Raw genomic sequence first — 27,500 nt, 5'->3', positions numbered from 1 at the left:
TCAGAGTACTGCAGGCAGCATTAAAGACATCCTCCAAGGCTAGCAAATTAGGAGGAACAGGAGTAATATGTGGGACCTCCACTTGCAATAATTCATAGTATCTCCTTATTTTAGGGGGGAAACTTCCACTTGTTCCCATAAAAATTGACCATTCATCCTGGAAATAGATTCTGTAAAAGAAAACTTCTCTGAGGGAGATTAGGCATAAGTGCTTTCCCCAGAATCAGAGTCCTGGCCTTGGAAATCTGTAGCAGATGGAGCTCTGTCTCTATCACTGTCAAATTCTTCTTACCGACTCAGGATTTTCTGTACCACAATACTGCTCAGGTAAGGATTTTTGAAATGCAGACCAACTGTCTACAATAAACTCCTGACTAAGGTGATAATTTTACCTTTTTATACGAGTGTACCCTTAGATGAACAATGTCTGTTTCGTTTTCCTAACTAATGTAACCCTGAAAGAAGATGGCATAAGCAAGGGCTCTTTATCCTGGGCAACTGGCCTCTTTCCCCATCTACTCCAATATCATCTCCCACAGCATCTCCCCAACCTAGAAAGAATGATGGTTCTCCCATACCCTTACTGAAAACAGGAACAGCCCTACAGGATGCGTCTGACACCAGGTTTGTGACTGTGGAAGAAACAAAAATAAACTTGGAGGAGCAATGGATGGCCACCACAGGATCCCCCACCAGCTGCTGAAGCACTGACTGAGCCTACAGTGACTGCATGCACTCACGTTTAGTAAGTTTTTCTTTTAAGGTACAATAGCATAAGAACCAGCAGGGACCAGAGTGAGTATCCATGCTGTGACTGAAGAGGCCTAATTGCTGACAAGCAGTGCTGGAAAGGTTTCGGTCAGAGAGTGTTCACTAGCAGAACCCGCACGCACATGCACTCCTACACTACTGGGAATAGTTAAAAACCAAAGCAGATTCACAAGCACTTCATAAAATTCTTGCCTTGAACAGTAGTTCCTTTTGGTGCACTGCTGCAAATGAAGACAACTGCTCAGGTAAGTCAGTACACAAGCCCTAAAAGTAATGTCCATAATTTTAACATTCCCTGTAAGTAAAACAGGAACATCTAAACTCAAATTGCAAAAGCACTACACTTTTAATACAAAAAATGCCCCAAGAAAAGTAAACCTCCAAATCTAGTAAAGCAATTCCTGACAGGAAATTACAGGCACTTAAACAAATATCTGGTTTCTTTGTAAAAGAAAAAAATATCATTTTTATTTAAAGATTAGAAAGAAATATGCTCTAATCTTAAAAAGGGTAATGAATTATGTGTGGAAAGGTTCCCCATTAGGGACTTATCTGCCACAAATGAAGCTGTAGACAGATTGCTACTCCTGAAATGCTCCTTAGCTGCATCCTGCAAGGTAGCAAGAAAACACTGAAGCCACTCCATCTGGCTGCAGCACAGGGAATGATGAACATGTCTCCCATGAGAATATAAAACTGGGATGTGAAATTAGTAAAAAGGCACACTGTTGATGTAACACCTTGAACTTTTTTGTTGTTTTTCTAAATAAATGTATTTAAAATATGATAGATTTAAAATGAATCTACATTGTCATTTCTTTGGGAACAGGAACATTTTGAGTAAGACCCTATTGCCTGTGTGGATGCACAGCAGGTTAAAAATTGGCAGGGTCAGGAATTACTTGTTTTGGTGTACAAGGGATAAAGTCTGTAAAGTATACTGCGGCGGTGCAGCGGTAGCATTGTTGCCTCATAGCAAGAGGTTCTCCTGTTCAATTCTCGGCTGGAGCGCCTTCTGTGTGGAGTGTGCATGTCCTCCCCACGGTCGAGTGTAGTTCGAAAGACATACATAGGGTGTGTGTGGAGTGTGCATGTCCTCCCCATGGTTGAGTGGCATTCGAAAGACATGTGTAGGGCGTGCCATCGTTGAAGGTTGGGTGTCGAGCTGGCACCTCGGCACCGTAAAAACCTACTGCCAATCATTAGCGGACCGGAGTTCCGCTGTGGCGACCCTAATCGGGAAAAGCCGAAAGAAGAAGAACAACATTGGGTTTTTGTAAAATTCTATAGAATTCCCTTTGACACTACACATTCTTATCAGATGATAACTGTGCTTCACAAAAATTGCCCTGTATATGTACTGCAACAGAAACTAAAAGGGACATGCATTTCTTTTCTGAAAGACCAAAGGGCTGATGCTTCCCTCCCATCCATGTCTGATATTTTCTTTGACACCGTCTTTTGTTCATGACTGCGGCTATGTGGTTCACTTTCTATTAAATGGCTTGTTTTTTTGGAAGCACAGCTCCCAGTTTCTATTATATTTTGAAACTGATGGGCAGAATATTTGTTTTAAGTTTTGTGCAGTTGTTCCCCTTATTCTCCAATTACTGCAGAACTTTCTGAGATAGAATCTGAAAAGGAAAGCCTTATCAAGTAGGTCATTAAGAAGCATGGCTTCAACATCCCAAGGAAAAGGTTGGTGTCTCTGTCATGCATGTCCTATAATGAAAGAACCAGGAGCAGCAGTACAAAGGTAAGCATTTACTGTACTGTGTCCATATCTGACCACATATAACCCTACTTTGTTAGATGCTGGGTCGGTTTTCACATTTTTTTTGAGGGATGGATCTGTAATTTTATCAGTCATACTGTCAAGCTTTTTTACTCTCTCTGACTAGTACTGTGACAGATGATTCCTGTAACTTATACCCCCTACAGAAGCTGTGGTGTAAGTGTAGATTTTTAAAACCCTTATCAAATTCCCTGCTCTCCTTTGTCCAATAGTAAAGTCCTTAAAGCAGGGGTGATGGTTGACCTTCTATGGAAACCATATTACACCTATCCCTGTGCTACCAGGATTTTGGTGCAAGTAGCTATGCTTCTGAAACACTTTCTAAAAAATCACTCTCTTTTTTTTAAAAAAAGCTGGTATGGTATTGGGTTCCCATTTCACTTTACTGAAAAGAATGTGCTAAGAATCAGTAAATTATGTACTGCCATCAGGTTTATGATGATTCAGTGTTTCAAAAGTTTTATATACATCTATTATGCAGAATAAACTATCAATTAATTTTCCTGTTTTAAACGTGGTAAACATACATGCTGTAGATATCAAAACAGTCCATGTCTACTGATTTTTTACTAGAATTAATTTGGATTTCTGAACTCAGTAGGTGTACAGTGTGTTAATAGTCTTTGTAACCTATACAACATTTCTGTACTTGTACATCAGAACTTTTCTCTCTGTGACTCTGCATAAGAGAGGCCATTTTCTCAGCCATACATCTATACTGTCTACACTAACTATACTAATAAAACACATTTAAGTAATTAGCCACTGTCTGCCACTTGGATGGCTCAGTAGTCACCATGGTTTTAGGTTCCTTGAATATATTAAATTTTTTTTTTTTTTTGGGGGGGGGTCTCTGTTTATTCTTAAATTTAGATTAATATATCATTTTAAGAACTATACCTGACTGAAAGTGAATACATTTTGTTATGTTATACAAATGCTTCCAGATTTCTAGTTTTCATACCTGAGTACTGTTTGAACACAATAAACATAGCTATGTACATTTGTCTTCTTGGCCCATATAATAATAAACAAACAAAGCAGTGGAGGAGAGTATCTTTTAGTGGAATTTGAATGTATAATAGCACTTTTAGTGACTTTCTTAGGCTATCTTATTTATGCCCCAAATATCTGGAAAAAACTTTGTTACATACTGACATAGAACCTGACTAAGATTTACAAAGACCGCTGAGAAAGCTGAGGTGACATGAAATCTCTAAAAAAGGAGTGACTAATTTAGTTCAGACATAAAAAAATAATGCATGGGAGTATGCAAATCTCTCTCTTTCGTAGCAATTTCACACACTAGGGGCCGTTCAACTGCCTAAAGATTCAGCATCCACCTGTAGCAGACTACTGCAAATCACATACATGAATCCTACGCCAATGATCCTTATCAAGTACCTCTCATTTAAAGTAGTACTTAATCAGCCAGTGATGTGCTGTAATTCTGTGGTCCACGAGGTCATAATGCACACAGATGTCTCAAACAAGCACCATGACCATGGAATAACTCACATTCAAGAGAAAAAGTTGCCTGTGACAGTTCAGGATTCCATACAGACTATTCAAATGAGGTGGTATAGGATACCTATTTGGCTGGATAGAGAACCTGTTACACGCAATAAGTCCAAGTGGAAAGCTTTTTGGCAGTCTCAGTTGCTGCTGACAATTTACTGGAAGGTACAGAAGGAGAAAATATATCCATTGGAGCAGATCAGGCCTGATGTAGACCCAATGATGTTCCAAGTGGGGGACTTCTTTGATTTGTGTTGGGATAGGTTCCTATGCTAATGAGGAACTGATGGTATTAAAGCCAGAGCCTTCTCTTTTCACTATGGGGCAACCAGGACAAAACTTGGATTTTCTTTTGTGAATTTTGTTAGGTGTGGAATCAGAGAAAACAGAAAATATGAATATTTTCTGCAAATGAAAGAATAAGTATAGCATACAATATCCTTGCCTTTCTGAGCTGAAAAGAGGGAAAACCATGTCCTGAGTGGAAAACATACCAATTTCTAAGATAGCCCACTCCCAAATGACCATAAAAAGACACATCTCTATTCTCAGCTGCATAACAAAACTGGAATTGTGACTGAAAATCTCAAAAGAAAGAACTGTGCTGTACTCAGCTTCTAGAAAGAGACAACGGAGGAAAATCAAGAGGAGTCGTCCACCTGTGAAATACGGCACCCTTGGCCTGGAGGGAAATGACAGACACGAAGATAGTATGTTTGACATTTGCTGGAGATGCAGAGACTCCATATTATCTTTCCAGTCGCTGAAGGACTACAGACCATCCATGATAGACTCATTTAGTGTGTTTAATCATATCTGCCACAGAGACAGCCTCCCTCAGAATGTGGGATATAACTAGAAAGTAGTGTGAACAGATGATGTGCACCCATACTGTCACCACTTTTCAGCACAGGTTAAAAGGACTGTGTTCCTCCTTTACTGATGTACCAAACAACTTTTTTTGTTTGAATGGACTGAGATGACTGTCTGAGGTAGAAAGTCCAAAAAGGCCAACATAATCAGGAGAATTACCTCAATTTCCACAGCACTTATATGAAGAATAGACTTCTGAAGTCACCAGGCACCCTGAAAAGTCTGCCCACTGAAGCACCCCACCCCACCACCATCACAGCAGATGCATCCATGATGACTGCAGTGCAAATTGTCTGAAGCAGAAAATGATTTCCCAAGTGAAGGTTTAAGAGCTCTAACCACCACTGTAAATGCACTCAACAATCTGTGGAGAACTTGAAATGATAGACTAAAGCTGTCCACTGAAAGACTCTCATGTAAAACCTGGCATGACTAACTATAAAAACTGAAGCTGCCATAAAACATACAACTATTAGACAGATCTCTACTAGAACAGACTGTGCATACAGAAGCACCTTTTTCCTGAAAAGATGGTACCTTGTCGTGGGGAAGAAGCCTGGACATAAAGAAATATTTAGTGTGCATATAATGTCTGTATTCTGAAAGAGTAATAAAAGGGACCTTGCAAGGCTCAATGTTACTATAAGGGAAGATGATGGTTTCAGCAGAGATTTTTTTTTTCCATCTTCAAATATGGTAGTGAAGGAGCAGCATGTTCTTCACACCAATTACAATGGGGATGCAAAGAACCATCTAGGTACAGCAAAACTTGTGTCCCTGCAGTCTCAGATGAGATGCTACTAAAGACATGCCCTGGATGTAGAGGTGAGACCGAAAGTGAACGATCTGAACTAGCAATGACTGGTTCTAATCCAGAACAGCAGATACCTCCTAGATATTTTGGCAATCTTGATGTGGAGGTAAGCATCTTGGAGGTCTAAACAGCATGCCCAGTCTCTTAGTAACTAACAAGGACAGACTGCACCATTACCATCTGAAGATTTTCCTTGGAATGAATCTGGTTAGACTACTAAGATCCAAAAAGGGGCCCATGGTCTTTTGTTCATTGGCACCAAAAAGAATATGGAGTACTATACTAAGCCCTTCTGATCAATGTGACTTTCTGGATGGTTCTTTTACTGATTAGGTACAATATCTTTTTTCACGCCTCTTGTTTCTAATGTAGTGGGCACTCAAACACAGCGATCAGTGAGATAATGGGGAGGAGAAAAACAGTATGGTATAAATTCTGGATACTATTTCCCTTAATCATTGCTCTTCAAAATAGTTTCTAAACCTTTAAGTGGAGGGATATTTCACCCAACTGTCACCAGAAAAGAAAATTTAGGTAAAGTAGCAGGACTACTGTTCACCCTGGGGATGACTGCAGACTCCAGGTGACTGCTAAGGACCCCAAAATCTAGGACCCCAATATCTGGTATCCAATCTGTGAGATCTTTCTCTTTCCTTCTGCTGCTGTTGTATGCCATGTCTTGATTCCAATTAGCACTGGCTCTGCTCCTTTGCATGCGTTTAAAAGTAAGTTTGAATGAGGAAATTGTGCTCACAGTGGTTAGGGGCTTGCCCAGCTCTTACATTACTTTCTGACGTTTTCCGTACACTTCTACCAACTATCAGCTCCATCCTGCCACAGGTTTGAGCTTCTTGCAAACCCCTACAGTACTTTAAATCTGGAGACTGCCAGTGCAGATGGAGACAAGTGAAAGGAAGGGGCCAGCATTTGGTCAGCAATGAAGGTGTTTTATGCTTTTTGCCTGAATCCAAACTTTAGCAGGCATACAAATTACAGTGCTCTCATAATCTCAATGGCTTAGGTGCTTATTTTCACTCTTCATGCCATAGACTTACATTAGTCCAAATTTAGTGGAGGACCCTAACTGTCCCAAACAGAGGATAACACCCTGAAAGCATTAACTTCTAAGATCACATCATTAGAGATTCTTGTTGTGGGGTGTATCCATTAGCTTACCCTGTTTCTGTTGGATGGTGTGTGCTCAGCTGTGTCATTTTGAAAGAGTTTGCTATGCTTGCTCCCACAGACATGCCTATGAAGGCAAACATGATTAGCTTGGCAATGCCAACCACAGTCCTCCAGTCAATACAACTGCCTGCCATACATCACCTCCTCCTGATGAAAACTAATGAACAGGTTATGTGCATCTGGCATTTTACCATGTGCTTTTCCAACTGCTTTTAAGAGTTAAGATGACATGGGATAATTCTAAATATCAGGCATCCTCGCATATGTATTGAATTTACAGCACAAATCCTGATGCATGAAGGAAAGTGAGAAGAATACAACCTGTACAGACATGAAGTCTGTACTGATATGACCAGGGATTGTTTCCAAGTGTTTCAGTATGTGCAAAAGTACAGTGTGCACGAAATACATCTCTTTAGCTAATACATCATAATTTTCTTTTGCCTGGCTATGGAAAGAGCACATTAAAAGAACTCTTGGATACTCCTTTTTTCTAAAAAATAATAGCCACATTTTCCCTCCATTTGTAAGTAATGAAGTTACCTCACAGTAGGCCATCTTTAGTTATATGGTTATAAAATGCTTGAATTTCCTGTTTACAGACTGAATCAACATGTTACTTGTCGGCTTACTGCTAGCTGTGTAAGAATGGTCCTAACATCTGAGGATAAAAGTATATGTTTAACTCCAGAATCTTTTGACTGCACTAACCTTTACATTCTTGCAAGTGCCTGCAGTGCAAGGTAATGGACCTCCACCTCACCCCCAACAATGAGTAAAGATGGTATCAGTGTCTCAGTTCCATCTTCCTTTTATAAATCCTCACATGGCCAGACTGCTAATCATACCTCTCAAATGTACAGATTTTCGCAGAATGTCCAGATTTTTGCCTCATATTTTTGGTGCGTTTCTCCTAAAATCTGTACCATTCTGACAAATAGCTGAGGATTGAAGTCATTAAATAATGACAAACATTTGAGTTTAAGACTCCACATCCTTCAGAAAATTCATGCTAATGCAAAACCTATTATTTTATCAACTTTCTAAGTTTGTAAGAATAATATTTAAAATCTGTCCCCTATTTGTCCCCCCATCATTTTAGGCTTTGTCCAGATTTTTTTGCTCTAAGAGGTTGCGAGGTATGCTGCTAGTCAATCTTTGCCTGGGCTATACCTAAGGGTTTACCTGTCTATGCAGAAACCATCCTTGCTCTTCAATTCTTTTGAAGTGCTGCTAATCATACTAATGATAATGCAGGGGAGGTAGAGAGAAAAGGGAGTCTAAAATGTCATCTCAGTATTCCTAATGCACATGAGTCACAGCTAAAATTACTAGCAAAAAGTTATGCTGGAACCTGTTCCTGCACTGTAAATGATATATACCATAAGACTGCTCAAATGAGTACAAGTGACCTGGGTCTTTAACTTACTTTTCAGTGGTCTGTGTTGTATCTCCTTTAGTGACGGTGAAAGGTGCAGTTTATCAGCAAAGCTCCTTCAAAACACACTATGTGCATAAAGCAGTAAAATACCCATAAGAAAAGTGAGAGAGAGAGAAAGAGAGAGATGATCACGTGCTTCCCAAATCTAATCACTGCACAGGACCTGCTGCTGGTGGATGAACAGCTGGAGTCTGTGGAGAAGATGCCTTTTGTAGGAGTGATGCACAGACTATGTTTGGATGTCACTTCTGAAACTGAATACTCCAAGGAGTGGGAGCAGAAAGCTACTTACTGCTCTACAGGTACAGAGATAACCACGTCTGGATTTCTAATTAGATTCTGGCAACCGCCTTTAAATTGTCCACCACAAGTGAACCACTCAAGAGGACTGAGGTGTGAAACAACCAGGCTGTTGCAACCTTCTCTGGGGCATAGGAACAGGATCAGAAGACACTCTGTTATCTGCTGCATTAATTGCAAATATTCCCCAAATCTACGGTCATCTGGGAAAAGGAGGAGAGAGGACCCTTCTTCCTTGTCTAGGCTCTATATTGGAGAATACAAGGGTGACTGGATGCCATTAGTGCCTTCTAGGTTTTTTTGGAAGAACACATGTAAAAATGTGGGTTTGATGATGATGATGATGATGATGATCACTCAGAATCAGAACACTATACATTTCTTTTAATGGGGAGAGTGGAAAAGAGGAACTATGAGGTGTGCTTGATAAGGGAAGTGATGATAGCTGAGCATGCCTCTGTGCAGATTCTCAGACATAAATATCTTTAATGGGTTTAAATGCCTCCTAAGGGAGAGCTGAAAGCTGAACAACAGACTACAATGATGTTGGAGGCGATGTTAGAACAAATACAATTGGGAGTTATTGCATAATGTGGGTTTCAGGGGTCAGGCACTGAAAATACTGACACAGGCCTTAACATCAGTATTACCTGTTGTTGGGACAAGTGACAATGAATACCATTATTGAGAACACTGGCAATGGACTGGCACTGCTAGTGTCAAAGAGCAGTTACCTGAATTAGTATAACTTATGTTCTGCAATACATCTTGAACTAACTGTGCATTCTACTGTGACTCAAAAATGTAATCTTTGTCATTATCACTATTTGATGTATATTGCCAAGACTGACCTGAAAATGGCCAAGCTTGATCAGTGTTCTATCCTGGTAAACACGTGGAAGTAAATGGAAATAAACAGAATAAATAAAGATATGGTATAAGCAAGATTGGTACCAAAAAGTATGATGTCTGCAAAGCCATTTCAGGTATGAATGTCTACAGCTGCACACCTTGTATTTGGTGAAGTAAAACAGGGTCCAAAAGCACAGCCACATGTACTAAGGATATAAGCACCACAGAAAATAAGGTGCCATGAGGAAAACAATTTCCCTTACTGACCCAAATCAAAGGGGACAGGAAAATCAGCATTTGATTTCCTTTCTTAAAAACACTGCCAGTAACTTCAGCCATGATTTCTACTCTAACCCATGTAAGCTGGAATGCATAGATATCTGGTGTTTCTGGCTAGCAGTCAACAGCAGGAGAAGAAAATGTAGAAATGTCTGGACAAGCAATCTATACAACTATTACTGAAGGATTGACTCCACACTACATCAGTAAGCATTTTTAACTACAACCCTTGGACCAAAAGGCCCTTTGGTGGTCTTTTCTATGGATTCTGCCATTGTTGCTGGAGGTGGAGCAGAAGAAGAGTTTTTATTTATTTACTTGAAAGATGGGATGTAAGTTTCTTAGAAGTTAGAAAATTCTGTTGCTCACAAGGACCATAAGGTCGCTATGATTTTGTATCGGTTAAGGAGTCTGAAGTCTTACTGGATTTCTTTCCAACCTTTATAGCCGATAACACTTGGGCAGAAAAAATGTCTAAGGTTCAGATGATGTGAATTCATTAACCGGTGTAGAGCACTGATTCCATTGGACCTATTATCAGAATGAAGCATTTTTTTGGAAGAGAAACAAACCTTTGGAGAGGACAGACACTGACTGTGCACGAAGATGCCAAAGTTCTGTTATGTGCATACAAAAAGTGTGAGTAGCAGGAATCATACTGCCAGAAAAATTAACTTAACAGTCAATCTGTTAGTCCTGTTTATTGTAGTGGTCCACAAAATATAACAATGAGCAAGAATAGTACAAGATAATCAGACCATTTATTTCATTAACAGGCAATGAAACAAAGGTATTATGAATATCAAGGAAACAATTTCCAAAATAAAAGGTAAGACATCACCAGTCGCAAAGTATGTTTTAATACCACTGCTGAAGCTTCCTCCTGCCCTCCCTTCTGAAACTCCTTATAGAAATAGTACAACTTCATCTACTGATGGATTTGAAGCATTGCTCTTAGTGACTCAGTCCATGTTTTGTCTATACTGTTTAGAATTTATTCCAACAAATTTACCATGTTAATCTGAGAAAAAGTAGACGACTGCTTCTTCATATACAAATTACATTGTTTTTTTTTTTAATAAAAATGTTAAAGCTCTAGTTTATTATGCCTTTCTTTATAATGACTCCAATAACAGCAGCAACTATATTTCTTTTAAAGATTTTTTTTCACACATTTCCCAGTTATTGCAGTCAATTGAAAATGCTTTGGATAATTTTGTTTCTTTTATGAACATTATTTTTACTTCTTAATAATAACATATTCGAAGACCTTTCTACTGACACATCATGTACGTGAAATTTATGACTTGTGTATTATTACAGTGACAGGGATGTGTGCCCTTTAATTAAATTTAAACAAGAACGGCAAGCCCTACAAGAATTAGAAAAACGCTACAATTAATCCTGCAGATTAAGGCAACTGTACTATGATACTTAACACTTTTTAGTGTTTACACATACATCTATCCAACAGACAAGACTCGAGACTTATAAAAAGTTCCAGATAAAGGTCATAATATTGTTATAAACCAAATACAAGATCTGGTTGATAAAGGGGTTAGCTTGGGCTTTATATATATTAAAAAAACAACTAACTTTATTATATCCTTGTAAACCTAATTTTTACTGCTTTTGTAACCTGATTAAGAGTTTGTTAAACTCCAAGGAGACCAATAGCAGCAGGTTGCCCACGCTACTTACAAAATATAGATAGAAATAGTCTTATGATATAATTCTGCAGAAAATTATAGTCCTGTATTAAGGATACTTTACTTCTTTTACAGAAGATTATGAATGACAGAAAAATATACATTTCTCTACAATAGTCATTAGTCTAGATGCAAGTTATATACCATGAAGGTGGCTTAAGAGCTTTAAAATACTACAGTGGATGGATCTCTACAATTACACTACTAAACTGGGAAAAAGATAAAGAGTGCTTCTCTAATGTGAAACCCCACCTTAACAGCACTTAGGGGGAGTTTAACAAAAGCTTCTTAAGGATACCAGAAGCCCTGTTAAGATCAGGTGTCATGCTAGGGATGAAGAACAGTGTTGGCTGGCAAGGAATAGCAGCAGAAGGTAAAACAGCTTCTAAAAGCTATTAAAGCTCTGAAATACATATATACATGTGGCAGAACAAGTTGTCTAACAGCATTTAAAGACATTATTTCTAAAGAAGTGCACTTAATTTCTGCTTGCCATACCTCTCAAATGCCCCTGGTTTTTGCAGAAAGTCCCCAATGTTGCCTCGTATTTTGTTCTGTCCCTGTCAAAATTGTTGATTTTCTGGTAAACCACTAAAGCTTACAGTCAATCAATAACACCAGCCATTACAGAGTTTCGTACAGCTTACAGTTGTTCTATTAACTTTTAGTGAATTAAAGCAATATTGAAAAATTGTCCCAAATTGTGATCCTTTGTCCTCCCATTAGTTTTGATTTGTCCAGAATACCTAAGCAAAGAAGTTGAAAAGCATACTATGCTTGCCTGTTTGATCAGCCTAAGTGCTTTGCCAGTTTTCAAAGCCAGTAAAACACTTGCTCCCATATCTTCTTCTTTCTGTTTCCTGTATCTGGCAGTATATGGACCATATAAAGCCTCCATGTACTTGCAAACACCGAAAGTGTGATAAGAGACCTTGGGACACAGGTGGACAGTAGTCTCTCCTTTGATAATCACATTGCCACAGTAGTCAGGAAATCCTTCTATGTGGCACACCTCATCACAAAAGGTTTCTCATCCAGGAAAAAAAGAGGTCATTGTTCCCCTCTACTCATCACTCATTAGACCCATTATAGAGTACAACGCCCCTTTTGGTATGTACCTCACAAAACATCTACAACAGGAAAGGCCACAGAAATACCTCACAAAGAGGATTACCGGCCTCAAACAGATGCCCTATGCAGATCGTCTCAAAAAACTCCAGCTTTACTCTGTCACATACCGCCTACTCAAATGCGATCTCTGCCTAACATACAAAGCTATGTCAAACCCACAGCTGTTGGACATGCTCCACTTAAAGAAATCTCAATCCCTCTGAGCTACACACTCTAGGGACCTAAACCTTGTCACCACAATAAACAGAACATGCTGGAGGGATAGATTCCTGTCCCAGAGACTTCCCATACTCTGGAACAAACTACCTATCTATATCAAACAAAGCTCCTCATTAGCACTCTTCAAGAAAAATCTTGATGATTGGATGGGAGATGGGAAATTCACCCCAGGGATCACTTCTTGCTTGACAGGGGCACAAAAAAATAATTTTCTTGGGTGGTAAAAGCCAGGGTACCACTTGGCTAGGCCTATATAGGCCCTAGGGCCAATAGTCTAGTACCTACCTATGAACCTATAAGAATTAAGACTGTCTCCCTGATCAAAACCAGCTTATTGTGTGTACTTGACATGGATGCCAAGTATCACCTATCAAGCTTCATTCTGAGGTGAAGTTTAGGCATCCATGTCAAGAACACATAAGATGGTTATAACTGGAGACTTAAGCATAACCCACTATATTTAGGTAATGGATCCTTTGGCTGCATATGTAATTGAATTTGTTCAGTTTTCTTTACTAAATAACCTTTTGCCCCCAACATATATTTGATGGATGTTTGTACTAACAGAAAAAAGGAAATGCAATGGGGGTTCTCCTTTTGCTCCTTCACATGCTAATTTGTTGATGGGCTAATTTCAGTTGGCAAATACTTAGTCATGCTGCTTTGTGCTTTCTTTACCCCTTTGAAGATTACTGTGTTGTGGTGCTAGGGTGTTTGAATGCTAATTCTTGATGTAATACAGTTTCTCAGATGCTTTCTTGTCATTTTATTATTTTACTGTTATTGTGGCTATACAGAAACAACTAAGTGGGTCTGTTAGTAGGCAGAAGGGCACACCGTTGGCATATTTTCTAAACAATGATTTAGGCATTTCAACACAGGGCTTAGGTCAGTGGTCTCAAATACATGGCCCTCATACTTCAAGCAGGACTCAAAAAACATAACTATAAATGAGGAAAGTGATTACACTACTTTTCTAGATGCACTGCCTGAATTTCATCTAGCCTTTGTGACTGCTAGTATTAAAACAGCTCCAGTGGTCTTTTCCATTTGAGACCCTGGCTATGGCAAAATGATGTAGAAAGTTAAAAAAAAAAAAGACTTTCTTAGAGGAAAGTAATTGATTTTTCAATTTATTGCGACTAAAATTAAAAAAGGAAGGAAGTAAGAAATAAAAATGTTGCATCAGTGCACAAATCCAAACCTTCATGTCAAAATTGCACACAAAGCAGAGAGGAAACATGGGGCAGTTTTTCTCTGACCATTTTCAAGCCTTGGGAAAGAAGAAATGGACAGAATAAGATAAGTGATACATGATGGGAAGGGGGGTGGTTCCAGGATACCAGTGAACTTTTTAAGTGTTGAGTTGCCTTAACATCTGCAGCGTCAGTCCTAGAGGCTAGTAAAGTTGAACTTCTTTGTATCAGATATACAGGATGAGGAACAAATATGCCTGAATAAAGATTATACCATCACAGAAGAAGGTTTCAACTTACAGGAGAGCATAGGCCATGCCATCCAGTACAGGAATATTTCTGAGCTTGATATCTTGGTCACAATGCTAGCCAGCAGAGTCAGTTATAGGTGGCTATAATTAGGACAACAAAATAAGTCACTGTAAGGATCTTTTCAACTCCATAACTAAGGAGTACTCAAACATTTAAAGTACCTGATCCACTTGAGAGGACTGTCAAGTGACAATTGGAGATTGAAGGCCCACTGTGGAAGTGGAGAGTATCCTCTTGCTCGTCCTATCCAAAATCCAAAGACTTCAGCACAAAGGCTGTATGGTGTGTGTATGTATATACACACACACACACGTGCACACAAACACACGCACACACACTGTGCCAAACAAATCACAAGGGAATCTGCCATAGGATATTCTGTTAAGTTGGCATTCCACTCCACCAAGGGTTAAGTACAGGGAACAATACCGGATTGGAGCAGAGGAACTTCAAAACATCATATGCGTCCAGGCAATGTAAATGGCAACATTTTGGACAGTTATTGTGAGTAGAATCACTCAACACTCCTTAGACTGTCTTCTTAGGCCCAGTAAACTCTGTTAACCAGCACCCAAGGGGATTGGTAGATGTCGAATAACTGCAGTTTCTGGTTGCTTGAGTGTTACTATTAAAAATAGGCCTGACTAATACTGCACCCTATACTATTTGTTTGGTTTGACTTGTCCTCAGGTTGAAGAGAGAGGGACTTTTTTCCTAGCTTCCTTTTTAAAACTCTAAAAACGTAAGGTATGTTTCTGCGGGTCTACTTTTCTTTGTCAAAAGCTCAATCTTTAGAAAAAGAAAAGTACGACCCCATTTAAGCGAAAGTGCACTTAAATGAAAGTGCACTTTCGCAAATACCAGTTCAACAAGCTGGTAATATAAACAAAAAAAAACACTATAAAGGCAGTTTTGCAGGGGGGGCAAGCCCCCCTGCACACCCCATGTGGGAGACTGTGCCCCCCACACCCTCACTGCTTTATTTATATTAACTCTGAGATCGCACTACAGTGGGGAAACAGGTACATTCCCTTATCCCCACTGTAGCGTGCATCGGTGCTGCAGTGTTTATTTTTTGTTTATATTACCAGTTCGGTGAACCGATATTCGTGAAAGTGCAGTTTCGTTTAAGAGCACTTTCACGTAAATGCGGTCATACTTTTTTTTTTCTCTAGAGAATGAGCTTTTCACAAAGAAAAGTAGACCATTTTCTGCAGTGGCAAAACAAAGTGCAACACATGAAAATTGTAGTGTTTTTTCTTCGATTTTTTTTTTTTTTTGCTGGTTGCTTGACTTCCCGTTAACTGAGAGTTTACTGCACTGCTTAAAACATTTCTGTGTGAAGATATAGTAACAGGTTTATCCACAGTGGACTTCATGTACCTGAGAAACTCAACAAAAGAAAGGTCATCAAGAAGGAAGGCCTCATTATCTTTGCTGGTATCAGAAACAAGGCTCACAGGATCATCAATCCCCCTTTAGTGTTCTCTGCCTCGAAGAGGTAAATGAGGTGAGCTCACTCAACATAAGGTGACCAACAAACAGCAATGAAGCAAAGAATGCCGGGGTAATATACACCAGAGGTTGCACATGATCATGAGAAGCTTGTAAAACTTAAGCAGGCAGCAGTAAACCATGTTCCTTAAGAGCATGTCCCAATACCTGTGAAAGCAGATCTCACAACACAAAGATAAACTTGTTGACAACCAACATGTGGGTTGCATGCACTGGAAATTTTATTCAGACCACTGAGCCTTCCTAACCTGGAGAATGGGAGAGAACTACACTCCAAGCCCAAAATTGATCACTAGGCCGTTTATTCAGAGACTTGAAGGCAGTCTCCACACGAGCTAGCCATGTGCAGTTACGTTACACATAATCAAATGGGAGGTTAATTCTGGTAACTCGGGATGTACAAATCCACCCCAAGCTGGCTGCATTTCTACTTCCCAGGTAGTCAGCTGACAATAAGTAACAGTTCAGTCCTTGAGAGCATCCTGCATGTAAGAAATAAGGGTCCATCTCAAGAACATGCATTTTAAAAGGAGACCGTTAACGCCTAGCCTCTTCATTGCTAATATCTTCCCAGTAACATGCAAAGGATCCATTTGCTTTTCCCTGTGTTTGACACCTCCAATGCTGCATTCTTCTTCGCTGCGAATATTGTCTTGAGCTTCTTATAGCTTCTCCTATAGGGGGCTAATTCAAAGTGACAGCATTTGTAAGAGTTCTTCACTTTCTGTACTTCTCTGAGAAATATAACCAATGCCATGTTGGGTGTTTTATGATTTTTACAACTGTAGGAACACCTCCAAGGTATACATGACTTAAGAGTATAGAGATTCACAGAAGTGGTGCACATTCTTAATTAGACTTGTGAAGTATGTCATGCAAGGGAAGCAGGACACATACCCCAAAGTGCAGGTACTCCAGAAAATCAGTAACTATGCTAATCTGGGGTTACCAGGAAAAAAAATCCAGACAGTTATGCACTACAGTGTCTTTAAAGTCAAAGTCATATTCCACCATTCTAAGGAGGGATTTACTATTCTTAAAATCACCCTAAATGCTTCCTATGCAGTATGTGTATCTCAAACATGAACAGACAGAAAGACACTGGCACTATTTCTTCCTAGACTGTCTATGTAGCCCACACTATCTACCCCCCATGCCTTCGACAATCCTACTCACCCCGGAAAACGTCCCTCCCTAAACTCTCCATCTCACTACAGCACTGTATTTTGTCTCACTTCTAAATAACACTTTGAATTAGGCACTTTATGCCTCTACTTGCTGAATGTGTCAGCTTGTCCCCCACCCACCATTGCCTAATTTGCCTACCCAGTTCAGACATTTAAGCCAACCACTAATGTTTTGTGCAGCACATTTCTTTCTACTGCCTTTGGCAGTCATAAAAATGCATCATATAGAACACAGTGCAAAATATACTTCTAACAGCTGGTTATCTTTCATAAAACCTTACTATACCTTGAATAGTATAGTGTCATTTTTTTTAATAATGGATATGAAAATGGCAATGCACAATTTTAAAATCACAAATTCCACCACTGCTAAACTGGATAAGTGAAGTATCTAGACTTGTCAAAGGCATCTGCGATTGTAAATGCATTATTTCTGCACAAACCCCTTAAGACCTAATCATGTCTCCACAGTCTGGATGACTAGCTACCTCTATATATAAAAAAAAAAAAAATGGTTTGATAACAGAACAACATACATTGACCTGAGCTGCACTGTTGTGGTTAGGCCCAGGTGTTAGTACTTTTAAACTGTTAAGCTCTGTTCTCAAAGGCTGGAAGAAGGGAAAAAACAAAACAAAAGGAAACCCATCTGCTACATGGATTGAAAAAATGGCTCGTTAGTGAGACCAGAAATATATTAGTAACATCTGTACTCTTGTTTGAAGGAACATTGTTCACTTCCTTGCATTAAACTGATAAAAGTTTGGCACTGTCTACTACAGAAACGGCTGGATATTGTTAAACCATGCTCATCCTCCAACCTAGTCAAGATAAGCCAAACAAAAATGTCCAAAAACAAAACCTACTGCATAACAGTATCTCTAGACTGTATCATGCCATCTATTTGCTTTTTTTTTATTTAATTAGTTATCTGAAATTCATTTTTCAGTTAATTTAAATTCAATCATGAAAAGTTTGCTATACTGTATTTACCTGGGAAAGAATGATTGAGCTTGCTTGCTGGGATATCAGATAAAGAATCCATGGAATCAGTTATCCTGTAAAACAGGAATATAATAGTATAAGTAATTACATTTTTATAACACACAATGGGTTTAAGGTCAGAAGCTAACACACTCTTGTAACTAAAACAACATCAAAGATACACATTTTAGGAATGGCCTACAGCAATACTAATAAAAACATATTCTAAATCAACTTTGCACTAAATATTATAAAATCAGATCCAGTTTTCATACCATTACTGAAGACTGAAAAAAAAAAAGAATTTCTGAAATGGCAATGAAAGCATAGTTCTGTATGTAAAACTTACTGCAACAGTAGATGTTCTAACATTTACTGTTACAGCAAGCAAAGCTAAATGTATCATGTCCTGACAAGTATATGGCCACCAGTAGGCTTCAAAACGCTTTAAGGCACCTTAAAGACACACTAACGACACACTAACTTCAAGAAGGCCTGAGGACAGAACATACAAAAAGGGCTAAAAGAGAAGGGGGTGACGTCAAATAGCCCAATATGAGATTATGTAATAGAAAAAGACACCAGCACAAGCCACCATAGTGCTACAGAACAAGATCAGAAAGGTACTGTTAAGACATTAAAGGTCACAAAACAGTTTCAGAGGACTTCAGTGAAGTACTTGGAAATTTGCTTTACAAAGGATGCCCCTTAGGAAGATCTTTTCCAGTGCCTACATTCAGCAAAAGCTGGAATGCAGACCTTGTTTAAAAAAAAGACATTTTCAAATAGGCAAATAAACTTCTGAGGATTGTGTTGTTTTATGCAAACCTTTGAGGACTGTTTTATTTCAGTGAAGTCTATGAATGATGAACTGAAAGGACAGTATACACAAGAACAACAGCTTGGCAGGTTTTCAGCATCAGACAATTCAATTTCACCTTTCCAACCAAAATAACTGGGGGGGGGTAGGCTGACCTACTATTCTCAAAAATATATGGTTATTCACTGAAAACATAGTACAATGACACGGCTTGGGAATGAAGTTTGAAAGATTTGTGAGGTTTGAAAGATTCTGTGATGGTCAGTTCAATAATCTGAATTGTATGGACTTAAGGCAGTCATGGAATGAATAGTTTTGATTTTACATTCTTTCTTGCATATCCTGAGCATTTTGTTTGTTAACCTAATTGATGGACTTGCCTGTGAATCCTTTTCAGCCACGAACAAAGTCTTAAGGGAAAAGTTATATTTTATATATATATATATATATATATATATATATATATATATATATATATATAAAAAAAGAGACACATGTATACAGGACAATTATTAAAATAATCTAGCCTTGCAGACCTCACACATAACATAGCAAGTCTGGCGATAAATATGTTCAGAGATACGAAAATCAAGCAAGTACATTTATTTGTGTAAAGTTTGCACATAAGGCAATGTTGATAACAAGTGAAGCAGGAAGCATAGTGGAAACAGACTGGAAAGTAAACAGGTTAAAAATGAGGGAAAGCAGGAAACAACAGGAAATGTGTAAAAGGATAGGCACAAGAACACTGAGTAGCAATACATTATGAACAAGTTGGCAAGCAGATAGTAAGCAAAAGCTTTAGTTGTTAATTTATATAGAAGGCATGAAATATTCATATGACTTCAAATTGCTATAAAAAGTTATATACTAGAAGAATTCTCAATCTAATATAAAAAGAAGTTATGTTCTTACCATAAGATTCCAACTGTGTTGTTAATCTTCATTCATTCATAACAAATGGGTATCGGTTCCATCCTCGGAACCGACTTGGCTGTTAAAACAAGCTCGCACCAGCCAAAAAGTCTCGAGCTAAGCTTACCCATGGTGCCAATCTCTATCTCCTCAGATCAAGTTTGCCTGTAAGAAAGGAAAGTGGAGGCTTTGTCTGAGCAAATGCCCTATCATGAAGCTAGGACCAAATTCAAACCTCCAGGAGCCTTTCAGAGGGGATAGGAGGGTGGGATGTCATGAATGAATGAAGGTCAACAACACAGATGGAACATTATGGTAAGAACATACCTTCTTTATCTGATGTTGTTAATCTTCATTCATTCATGACGAATGGGACAGAGTCCCTAGCTACTTGAATCCCTGGGAGGCCCTATGGAAGGATATTCCTGAGCACCATTAAGCCAAAGGATGCTCTCCCTCTGGAGACCAAGTCCAATTTGTAATGAGTGATAAATGTACGAGGAGTAGCCCATGTGGCTACTGCACAAATGTCATCTATGGAAGCTCTTGAATGGAAAGCAACAGATGTAGCAACTGATCTGGATGAGTGAGCTTTGATCTTAGTTGTCAGATGGACTTTGTTTTGTTGGTAGGCAAAGGAAATACAAACTCTCGGCTATTACTTTAGAAATAGATTTTCCCAATTTTGGTCCTGAGATGGAAAAGAATAACTGGTAAGATTTTCGTAGTGATTTAGTCCTGTCCAAGTAGAAACATAATTGTCTATGTACATCCAACAAATACAGACAATATTCTCCTTTGTTAGAAAAATTGGGGAAGACAACTGGCAGGCCAATTGATTGATTAATACTCAAATCTAAAATAACTTTGGGTAAGAAAGAGGGGTTAGTCCGAAGTGATATGCTCTCTTTATGGAAAACCATGCAAGGGTGCTTTATGCACAAAGCTTGTAGTTCTGATATTTGCCTTGCTGAAGTAACTGCTGCCAAGAATAAAGTTTTCCAAGACAAAAACTTCATATCGCAAGTGACAGCAGGCTCAAAGGGAGGACGAGTCAAGGTCTGTAGAACTTGTGTCAAATTCCAAGGTTCGATTGGTTCCATGAAGGGTGGTCTAATACGTGTGACCCCTTTCAAAAAGGTCTTACAGAGACGGTGAGATATTAAAGAGGAGTCCTGGAAACCATTGTGGAAGTGTGAGATAGCCTCCAGGTGGACTCGAATAGTGGAAACTGCTGCTTTCGAATGGAGGAAATATGATAAATAGTCTAATACCGAGCTAACAGAAGCCGGAAAGGGGTCTAGTCCTATCTCTCGAGACCAAACAATGACTCTTTTCCATGTGCTGAGATAAGTTTCCTGGTGAAAGGTTTACAGGAAGCCAGAAGAATGTTTTGTACAGGGAGGATAGATTATTCTGCCTGGCAATTACTGGAAGTGGAGGACCAAAGCTGTCAGCCTGAGACTATACATGTTTGGAAGGATTAACCCTTGCAGGTGCGACAGTAATTCTGGAGTTGGATACAGAATCCACGGTTGGTGGACCAGGTGAGGCCAAAGGAAGGGGAACCAAACATCTCGGGGGCCAATAGGGTGCAATGAGGATTAGTCTGCTTTTCAACCAAGGAGCCTTCTTTAGAAATTTCAGGATCACAGGAAGAAGAGGAAAGGCATAAAGAAGTCCCATGGACCAATTGTGTAGTAGAGCATCCCTCTGGGAATCCCCCTGAGGGGGGATTAGGGCAAAGTAGCTACTGAATTTGTGATTAGTTGGGGACACAAATAAATCGGAGTAATGTTGGCCTCAGTGGCTGAAGATATTCACCGCTGTGACAGGATTGAGGGAACACTCGTGAGGCAGGAGAATGCATCTGCTCAGCTTGTCCGCAATCACACTGGAATCCCTGGGAATGTGCATTGCTATCAGAAAGCAGATGGAAGATATCGCCCATTGCCAAACTCTCATAGCTTCTTGACACAATGGGTAGGATTTGGTTCTCCCCTGTTTGTGGATATACCAGACTACGGATATGCTGTCTGACTGGATAGTAATTATCCTTGATGGGAGGACAGACTGGAATGTTTGCAATGCCAGAAGCACTGCCCTCAGTTCTAGAACATTGATGTGAAGGTTAACCTCCATGGGGGACCAAGTGCCTTGGACCGTCTTTCCCTGGAAATGCCCCACCCCATCAGGGATGCAAAGTGGTCAATATGGCCTTGGACTGAGAGGGCGAGAAAGGGCGACTCCATAGTTCCTTTTCTGGCTTTATCCACCAATTTAAGTATTGTTTGCAGTAGTTTGTTATGTGGATCAGAAAGGATAAAGGATGAGTTAAAGGGGACCACTGTGATGCTAGGAGCCATTGTATGAGTCTCATGTGTAGTCTAGAGGAACTATAGTAATTGGGAACAACAAACAATGTTTGCCAGGTAAAGCACCCTCAATATGTAGAACCACAAATGCAAAAAGAATCAGAGGAGTGCACCATGAGCTGTAAACACAAAATAATGTTCAAGATGATAAAATCCAAGGTTTAATGAAAAAACCATACAAACAGATACTATAGTAATTGCTGCTGCCACTGACCCTAGTAGTTGAAGGACTGCATGAGCTGAGACCTTGTCCTGACAGAGTATCATCTGGAGTTAAAATCTTAGTCAGGCAAGACTGAGTGTCGAAAGTTGCTCCTATGAATTCTAGATTTTGAGTAAGTACCAGTTTGGACTTTTCTTTGTTTATTGAGATCCCCAAGGATCTTGCTAGCTGTAGGGTGTAATGCAAGGCTAGAAGCAGCAGATGCTTGGTAGGGGTGTAAGGAGCCAATTGTCTAAATACGGTCTCAAGTGAGCTGTTATCACTGCCATACATTTGGTGAACACTCTGGGGGCTGTGGAGAGACCAAAGGGCAGCGTTCGAAATTGGTAGTGATTGGCTGCCAGCTGGAAGCGAAGAAATCTCCTGGAGCATTTGTCCATTTTTTATGTGATAATATGCATCCTGGAGATCTATCAAGCAGACCCAATCATCTTTCTCCAGAAACAGGAGGATAGACTGAACCATGACCATCCGGAATTTTGTCTGTCTGATGAACTTGATTAGGATGCGGAGGTCCAAAATTGGCCTCCAGTCCCCTGTCTTTTTTGGCACTAAAAAGAACCTTGAGTAAAATCCGGATTCTATCTGGTCTGGTGGGACTGTTTGGATGACTCGTTTTAGAAGCAGTTTTTGAATTTCCTGTGCTGCTGTATCCTGTTGACTGGATGGAACATCAGGAGATTTGCCTATGAGACCTCAGGTAAAGATCGAAAGGGATGAGATAACCTCTGGTAATTATATGCACCAAATTGTTATGGAATTCCAGACAAAGTAGTGCAGAGAAAATCCCCCCCCCCCAACTGCTTCCAGAGGCAAGCAATCGGGCCTCTCTTCAGAAGCGCTGATAGGGCTAGATCCCTGATTACATGGACCCCCCCCACACTCTGCCTCGGAAGGGGTGTCTTTCTGATGAGTTTCCCCCTCTGCCCCAGGGAGGAAACTCACGTGTCGTGGAAAGGACCCTGGGATTTCCTGTACCACATCTTTCCACTCCTCTGTTTCCTAGAGTAGGATGGTTGGGGATTGGAAAAACACACGCCCACGGCAGACAGTCTTGCCATCCTTTTCACACCTGGCTAATGTGTCTTTCACCTTTGGGCCAAAAAGAGAGGAAGCGTCAATGGGAGCATTATGGGCCAAAAAGAGAGGAAGCGTCAATGGGAGCATTAACAAAGGAAGACTTAAAAGGGTCTGCAAAGTCACAAGTGCATTCAGGCGTTAAGTCTCATGACAACGCCTGCACCCGCTGCTCTAGCTGCCCCTTTGGTAGTATAAGAACTCAACCGCCAACCGCATGGATGAATTAGACAGATTCCGAGGTGGCAAGCTGTGAGGCAACATTGTCAGTGCTGCTGCAAGGGTTTCTGAGAGTTCTGTGATCAGGTCCCTCTAGCGATGGGTAAAGTGTGCCAAGTAATTCAAGGACTGAATGGCTAAGGTCGATAAAGCATACACCCACTTCTCTGGTCTGTCCATTGTCTGAGACTCCCTGTTTGGAGGATGGACAGCAGGACTCTCCTTGGCGAGTTCTTTCCTAGTGGCCATTACCACCACCACAGTGTCTACTGCCAAGCCTTTGGACCAATGACGGTGATCCTCTGGAGGGGAAAGAATTTCGTCCCGTCTCCAGGGGATAGGCTCAACAGTGTCAGGACTCTTTCAGGCAAGCTGCACAATGAGCTGAACTAGATCATCTGCAGGCAGGGTCACCCAGGAAGTAGAGGGTCACACACGGAAAGACTGCAAGAATATAGGCTCCTCAGAGGAAGGGCTGGTGGGCTTCCAGTCTCCCCGCTGCTTTAAGATTTCTAGTATGTCCCCAAAGGAGACATCTTCAGGGGGCAACCATGGGGACCCTTCCCCCTCACTGCAGTCTGCATCTTCGGTAAAGGATTCTTCATGGGAATCCATGTGTTTCCTCTTGCATGATTCTCTTATGGGGTAAACTCCTCAGCAGGGACATCTGAAGAGGACTCTGACGAGAGGGTGTCCTGTGGTAGGGTACATCTTGAGGTTCCTGTGCTCGATGTCCCAGGGTAGTGGACTGTGTCAGCTGTGGTCCAAATGACATGTATATGTGGCATTCTGGTGCCAAAGAGACTAGCTGTGAACCTGCTGAGGCAAGTGCCCTCTCCATCACCTGGAAGTCAGGCCTGCCCAAAGAGGGATGGGAGCCCAGAACCGAGAAGACAACCTCGGAACAGGGATCACACCCTGCTCCGACAACCCTTCCCCCAGGGAAAGAGTCATGAGAGGACTCAGAGCTGTCAAAGCAACTGGAACCATAGAAGGCGCCATAGAAACAATAGGTGCCGTACTAGAGATCAAGGTGCCGGAAGATCAGTCATGATCTTGAGGATGGGTAGGCTCTGAGTCGAGGATCATACTGTAGGTTCCAGAACCAGGGGGCTCTAATACTTGCGGGGGGGTTGAAGGAAGAATATATGTCAGAGTCTGTGGAGAAAATTATCATTTTAACTCTAAATGCCTTTCATGGGGGCAGAAATGCTAACATGATCTTGTCTTCCTGGAAAGACACTTTTTGCCTTTAATGCACTGTAAGGGTCACAGCTGATGAGCTCATAATGCCCTAGTGTCTCCTGTAAGATCACAAATAGTTTGAGAATCCACAGTAAGTGTGTCAATGATGGACCTGTTAGAACACTTACAGATTTGCTTTCTACATGTTACGCATTCTTTAAAAGGTGCTTGGTGAGGTATGAGCAAATGGCTGAGATAATCTACCCCTTTAAAAAAAAGTCATTTAACTTTCAGGTCCTGTCTCTACCAGTGCTCCTTTACTTCACTCTGAGTATAACATGAACATTTTAGCTAATTAATCAATTATAAATGGTAATACCCAGCAAAAAAGAAAACTGTTCTTAGACCTACCCGTACAACTGTCCAGTTATAGTCCTACTCATCTCTGGCTTTTATAGCAGTTTTATAGTAAATTAATTAACCAATGTTTTTATGAATCTTGAGTACAGACAAATCAAAGTATACCTACAATATCAGTAAAATACGTAATCTGAAATGCAGACTTGGACCTCAAGCAAGTTTCTTTGTACAGTAATAAATTTAGTATTAAGTGAACAAATTTACATCATACAGTGGATTAGAAAAAAAATTGTGCTTTTTAACAGTGACAAGATCATTACTTTATGACATGCTCCTCTACCTTCTACAACCACTGCTTTACTTGCCACATATTCCCAGACATTTAAATTACACATTATTATGAAGGGCTGCAGAACTGCGCAAAGGGTGAGATGGTTTATGGGACCAGGAAAGCAATGCAATTACAAATGATAGTGGTGTTGTGAATCTTTAAAGACTGAACAGTATTATGACCTCAGTGAGAGCAAATGATTGAGAATTACACAGCTATCTTGCAATCATAATTTGTGTTTTTCTTTAACAAGGCACTTTCAGATGTGATAAGGCTAAACAGTGTAAAAGCAAGAGAAGTAATTTGCTAAGGTATCATTAGACTTCATGCAGCCCCAACAGAGAGTGCACAGAGGAAGCTGTCTAGTGTAGAAATACCACAAATGGAAAGAAATTGCTAAGTGAGGCTTTTTTAATAAGTGGAAAAAATAAGTTATGTACTTACCATAACGTTTCATTTGAGTTGTTGCTTTTCATTTGTCTTCAACATGAGGGACTTGCATCCAGCATGGATCTGACTCGGTCTCATACTCCAATGTTGGATCCAAAGTCCAAGCTCCTCCCCTACCCATAATGCCCCTGTCTCCCTCCTCCCCTCAGATCGAGTTTGTTGCAGAACAGCAGCATCCCAACCTAGACAATCATGCCAATAAACCTAGCAAAACCCGCAAAGAGGCTTATCAAAGGGTGAGCTAGCCAGGATATGGGGGCTATGCCTCTTCCATCCAGTCCATTACACAGCCCACACAAGGCAGGGGGGGGAGGAGGGTTGAGGACAAATGAAAAGCAACAACTCGGATGGAACTTTATGGCAAGTACATAACTTATTTATCTGAAGTTGTTTTCATTTGATCTTCAACCTGAGGGACAGAGTTGCCAGCTACCAACAAGCCCTGGGAGGTCCTCATGGAAAGATGTTCCACAGCACGGTTGAGCCAATGGATGGCCTGCCCCTGGAAAGAATATCCAATTTACAATGGGAAAAAATGTGTGCAATGATGCTCAGGTAGCTGCAGAGTAGATATCTTCTAAAGAAACCCAGGACCAAAAGGCAGCAGAAGTAGCAACAGATCTGGTGGAATGTGCTCAGACATGTCCTGGTGGAGACAGCCCTTTGGCTCGATAGGCCAAAGAAATGCATTCAGAAATCCATCGAGCAATAGTAACTTTAGAAACAGGCTTTCCCAAGAAAGGTTTAAAAAAGGAAACAAAAAGTTGATCAGACTTACGAAAGGATTTTGTTCTATGCAAATAAAAATGCAACTACCTGTGTACATCAAGCAAATGCAGTTTGTACTCTCCCTTATTTTAAAAGTTTGGAAAGAAAACTGGCAATTTGATGACCTGGTTAATATTAGATTCTGATGCCACCCACAGTAGGAAAGATGGACTGGCCTGCAGGGACACTATCTTTAAGGAAGACCAGATGAGGGGGCTTGACAGATAAGGCTCGGATCTCAGAAACACTTTTGGTGGAGGTAATTGCTGCCAAAAAGGCCATCTTCCATGACAGAAACTGCAAATCAACTATGGCCGCTGGTTCAAAAGGAGGAGAAACCAAGGCCTGCAGCACAAGGTTAAGATCCCAAAGGGGCGTTGGGTCCTTAACCAGAGGCCTAAGAAGAAAGCTGCCATTCAAAAATGCCTTACAAAGTTTAAAAGAAGCCGAATTTTCACCTATGTGAAAGTTAGAAATCGCTGCTAATTGTACCTTAACTGTAGAGAAACTAGCGCCGTGATTAAAAATGTCCAACAAAAATTCCAAAATTGCCGAAATTGGTGCAGTGAAAGGATCCAAGTCATACTGAGAGGCCCAGATCGAAAAACACTTCCATTTACTTGGATAGACCTTCCTAGCAGAAGATTTGTGAGCTGCTACCAAGATCTTCTTAACAGGAGAAGACAACCCGGG

At 40.3% G+C, this 27,500-nt stretch overlaps 1 protein-coding gene across 1 annotated transcript in view; it reads right to left on the bottom strand.

Annotated features, from left to right (window-relative positions):
• Positions 1–27,500, bottom strand: part of CLIP4 (CAP-Gly domain containing linker protein family member 4) — an 844,808-nt gene that overhangs the window by 36,406 nt on the left and 780,902 nt on the right. Inside the window, exon 9 of the mRNA XM_044060201.1 lies at positions 18,094–18,158. Within this exon, the coding sequence (XP_043916136.1) occupies positions 18,094–18,158 (65 nt within the window). The remainder of the gene's footprint in view (positions 1–18,093; positions 18,159–27,500) is intronic.

Source organism: Protopterus annectens, chromosome 1.part2 (assembly GCF_019279795.1).
Source record: "Protopterus annectens isolate FY-2018-M chromosome 1.part2, PAN1.0, whole genome shotgun sequence".
NCBI lineage: Eukaryota > Metazoa > Chordata > Ceratodontiformes > Protopteridae > Protopterus > Protopterus annectens.
The sequence above is the reverse complement of the archived record's forward strand: the minus strand, read 5'-3'. Positions and strand labels throughout refer to the sequence as shown.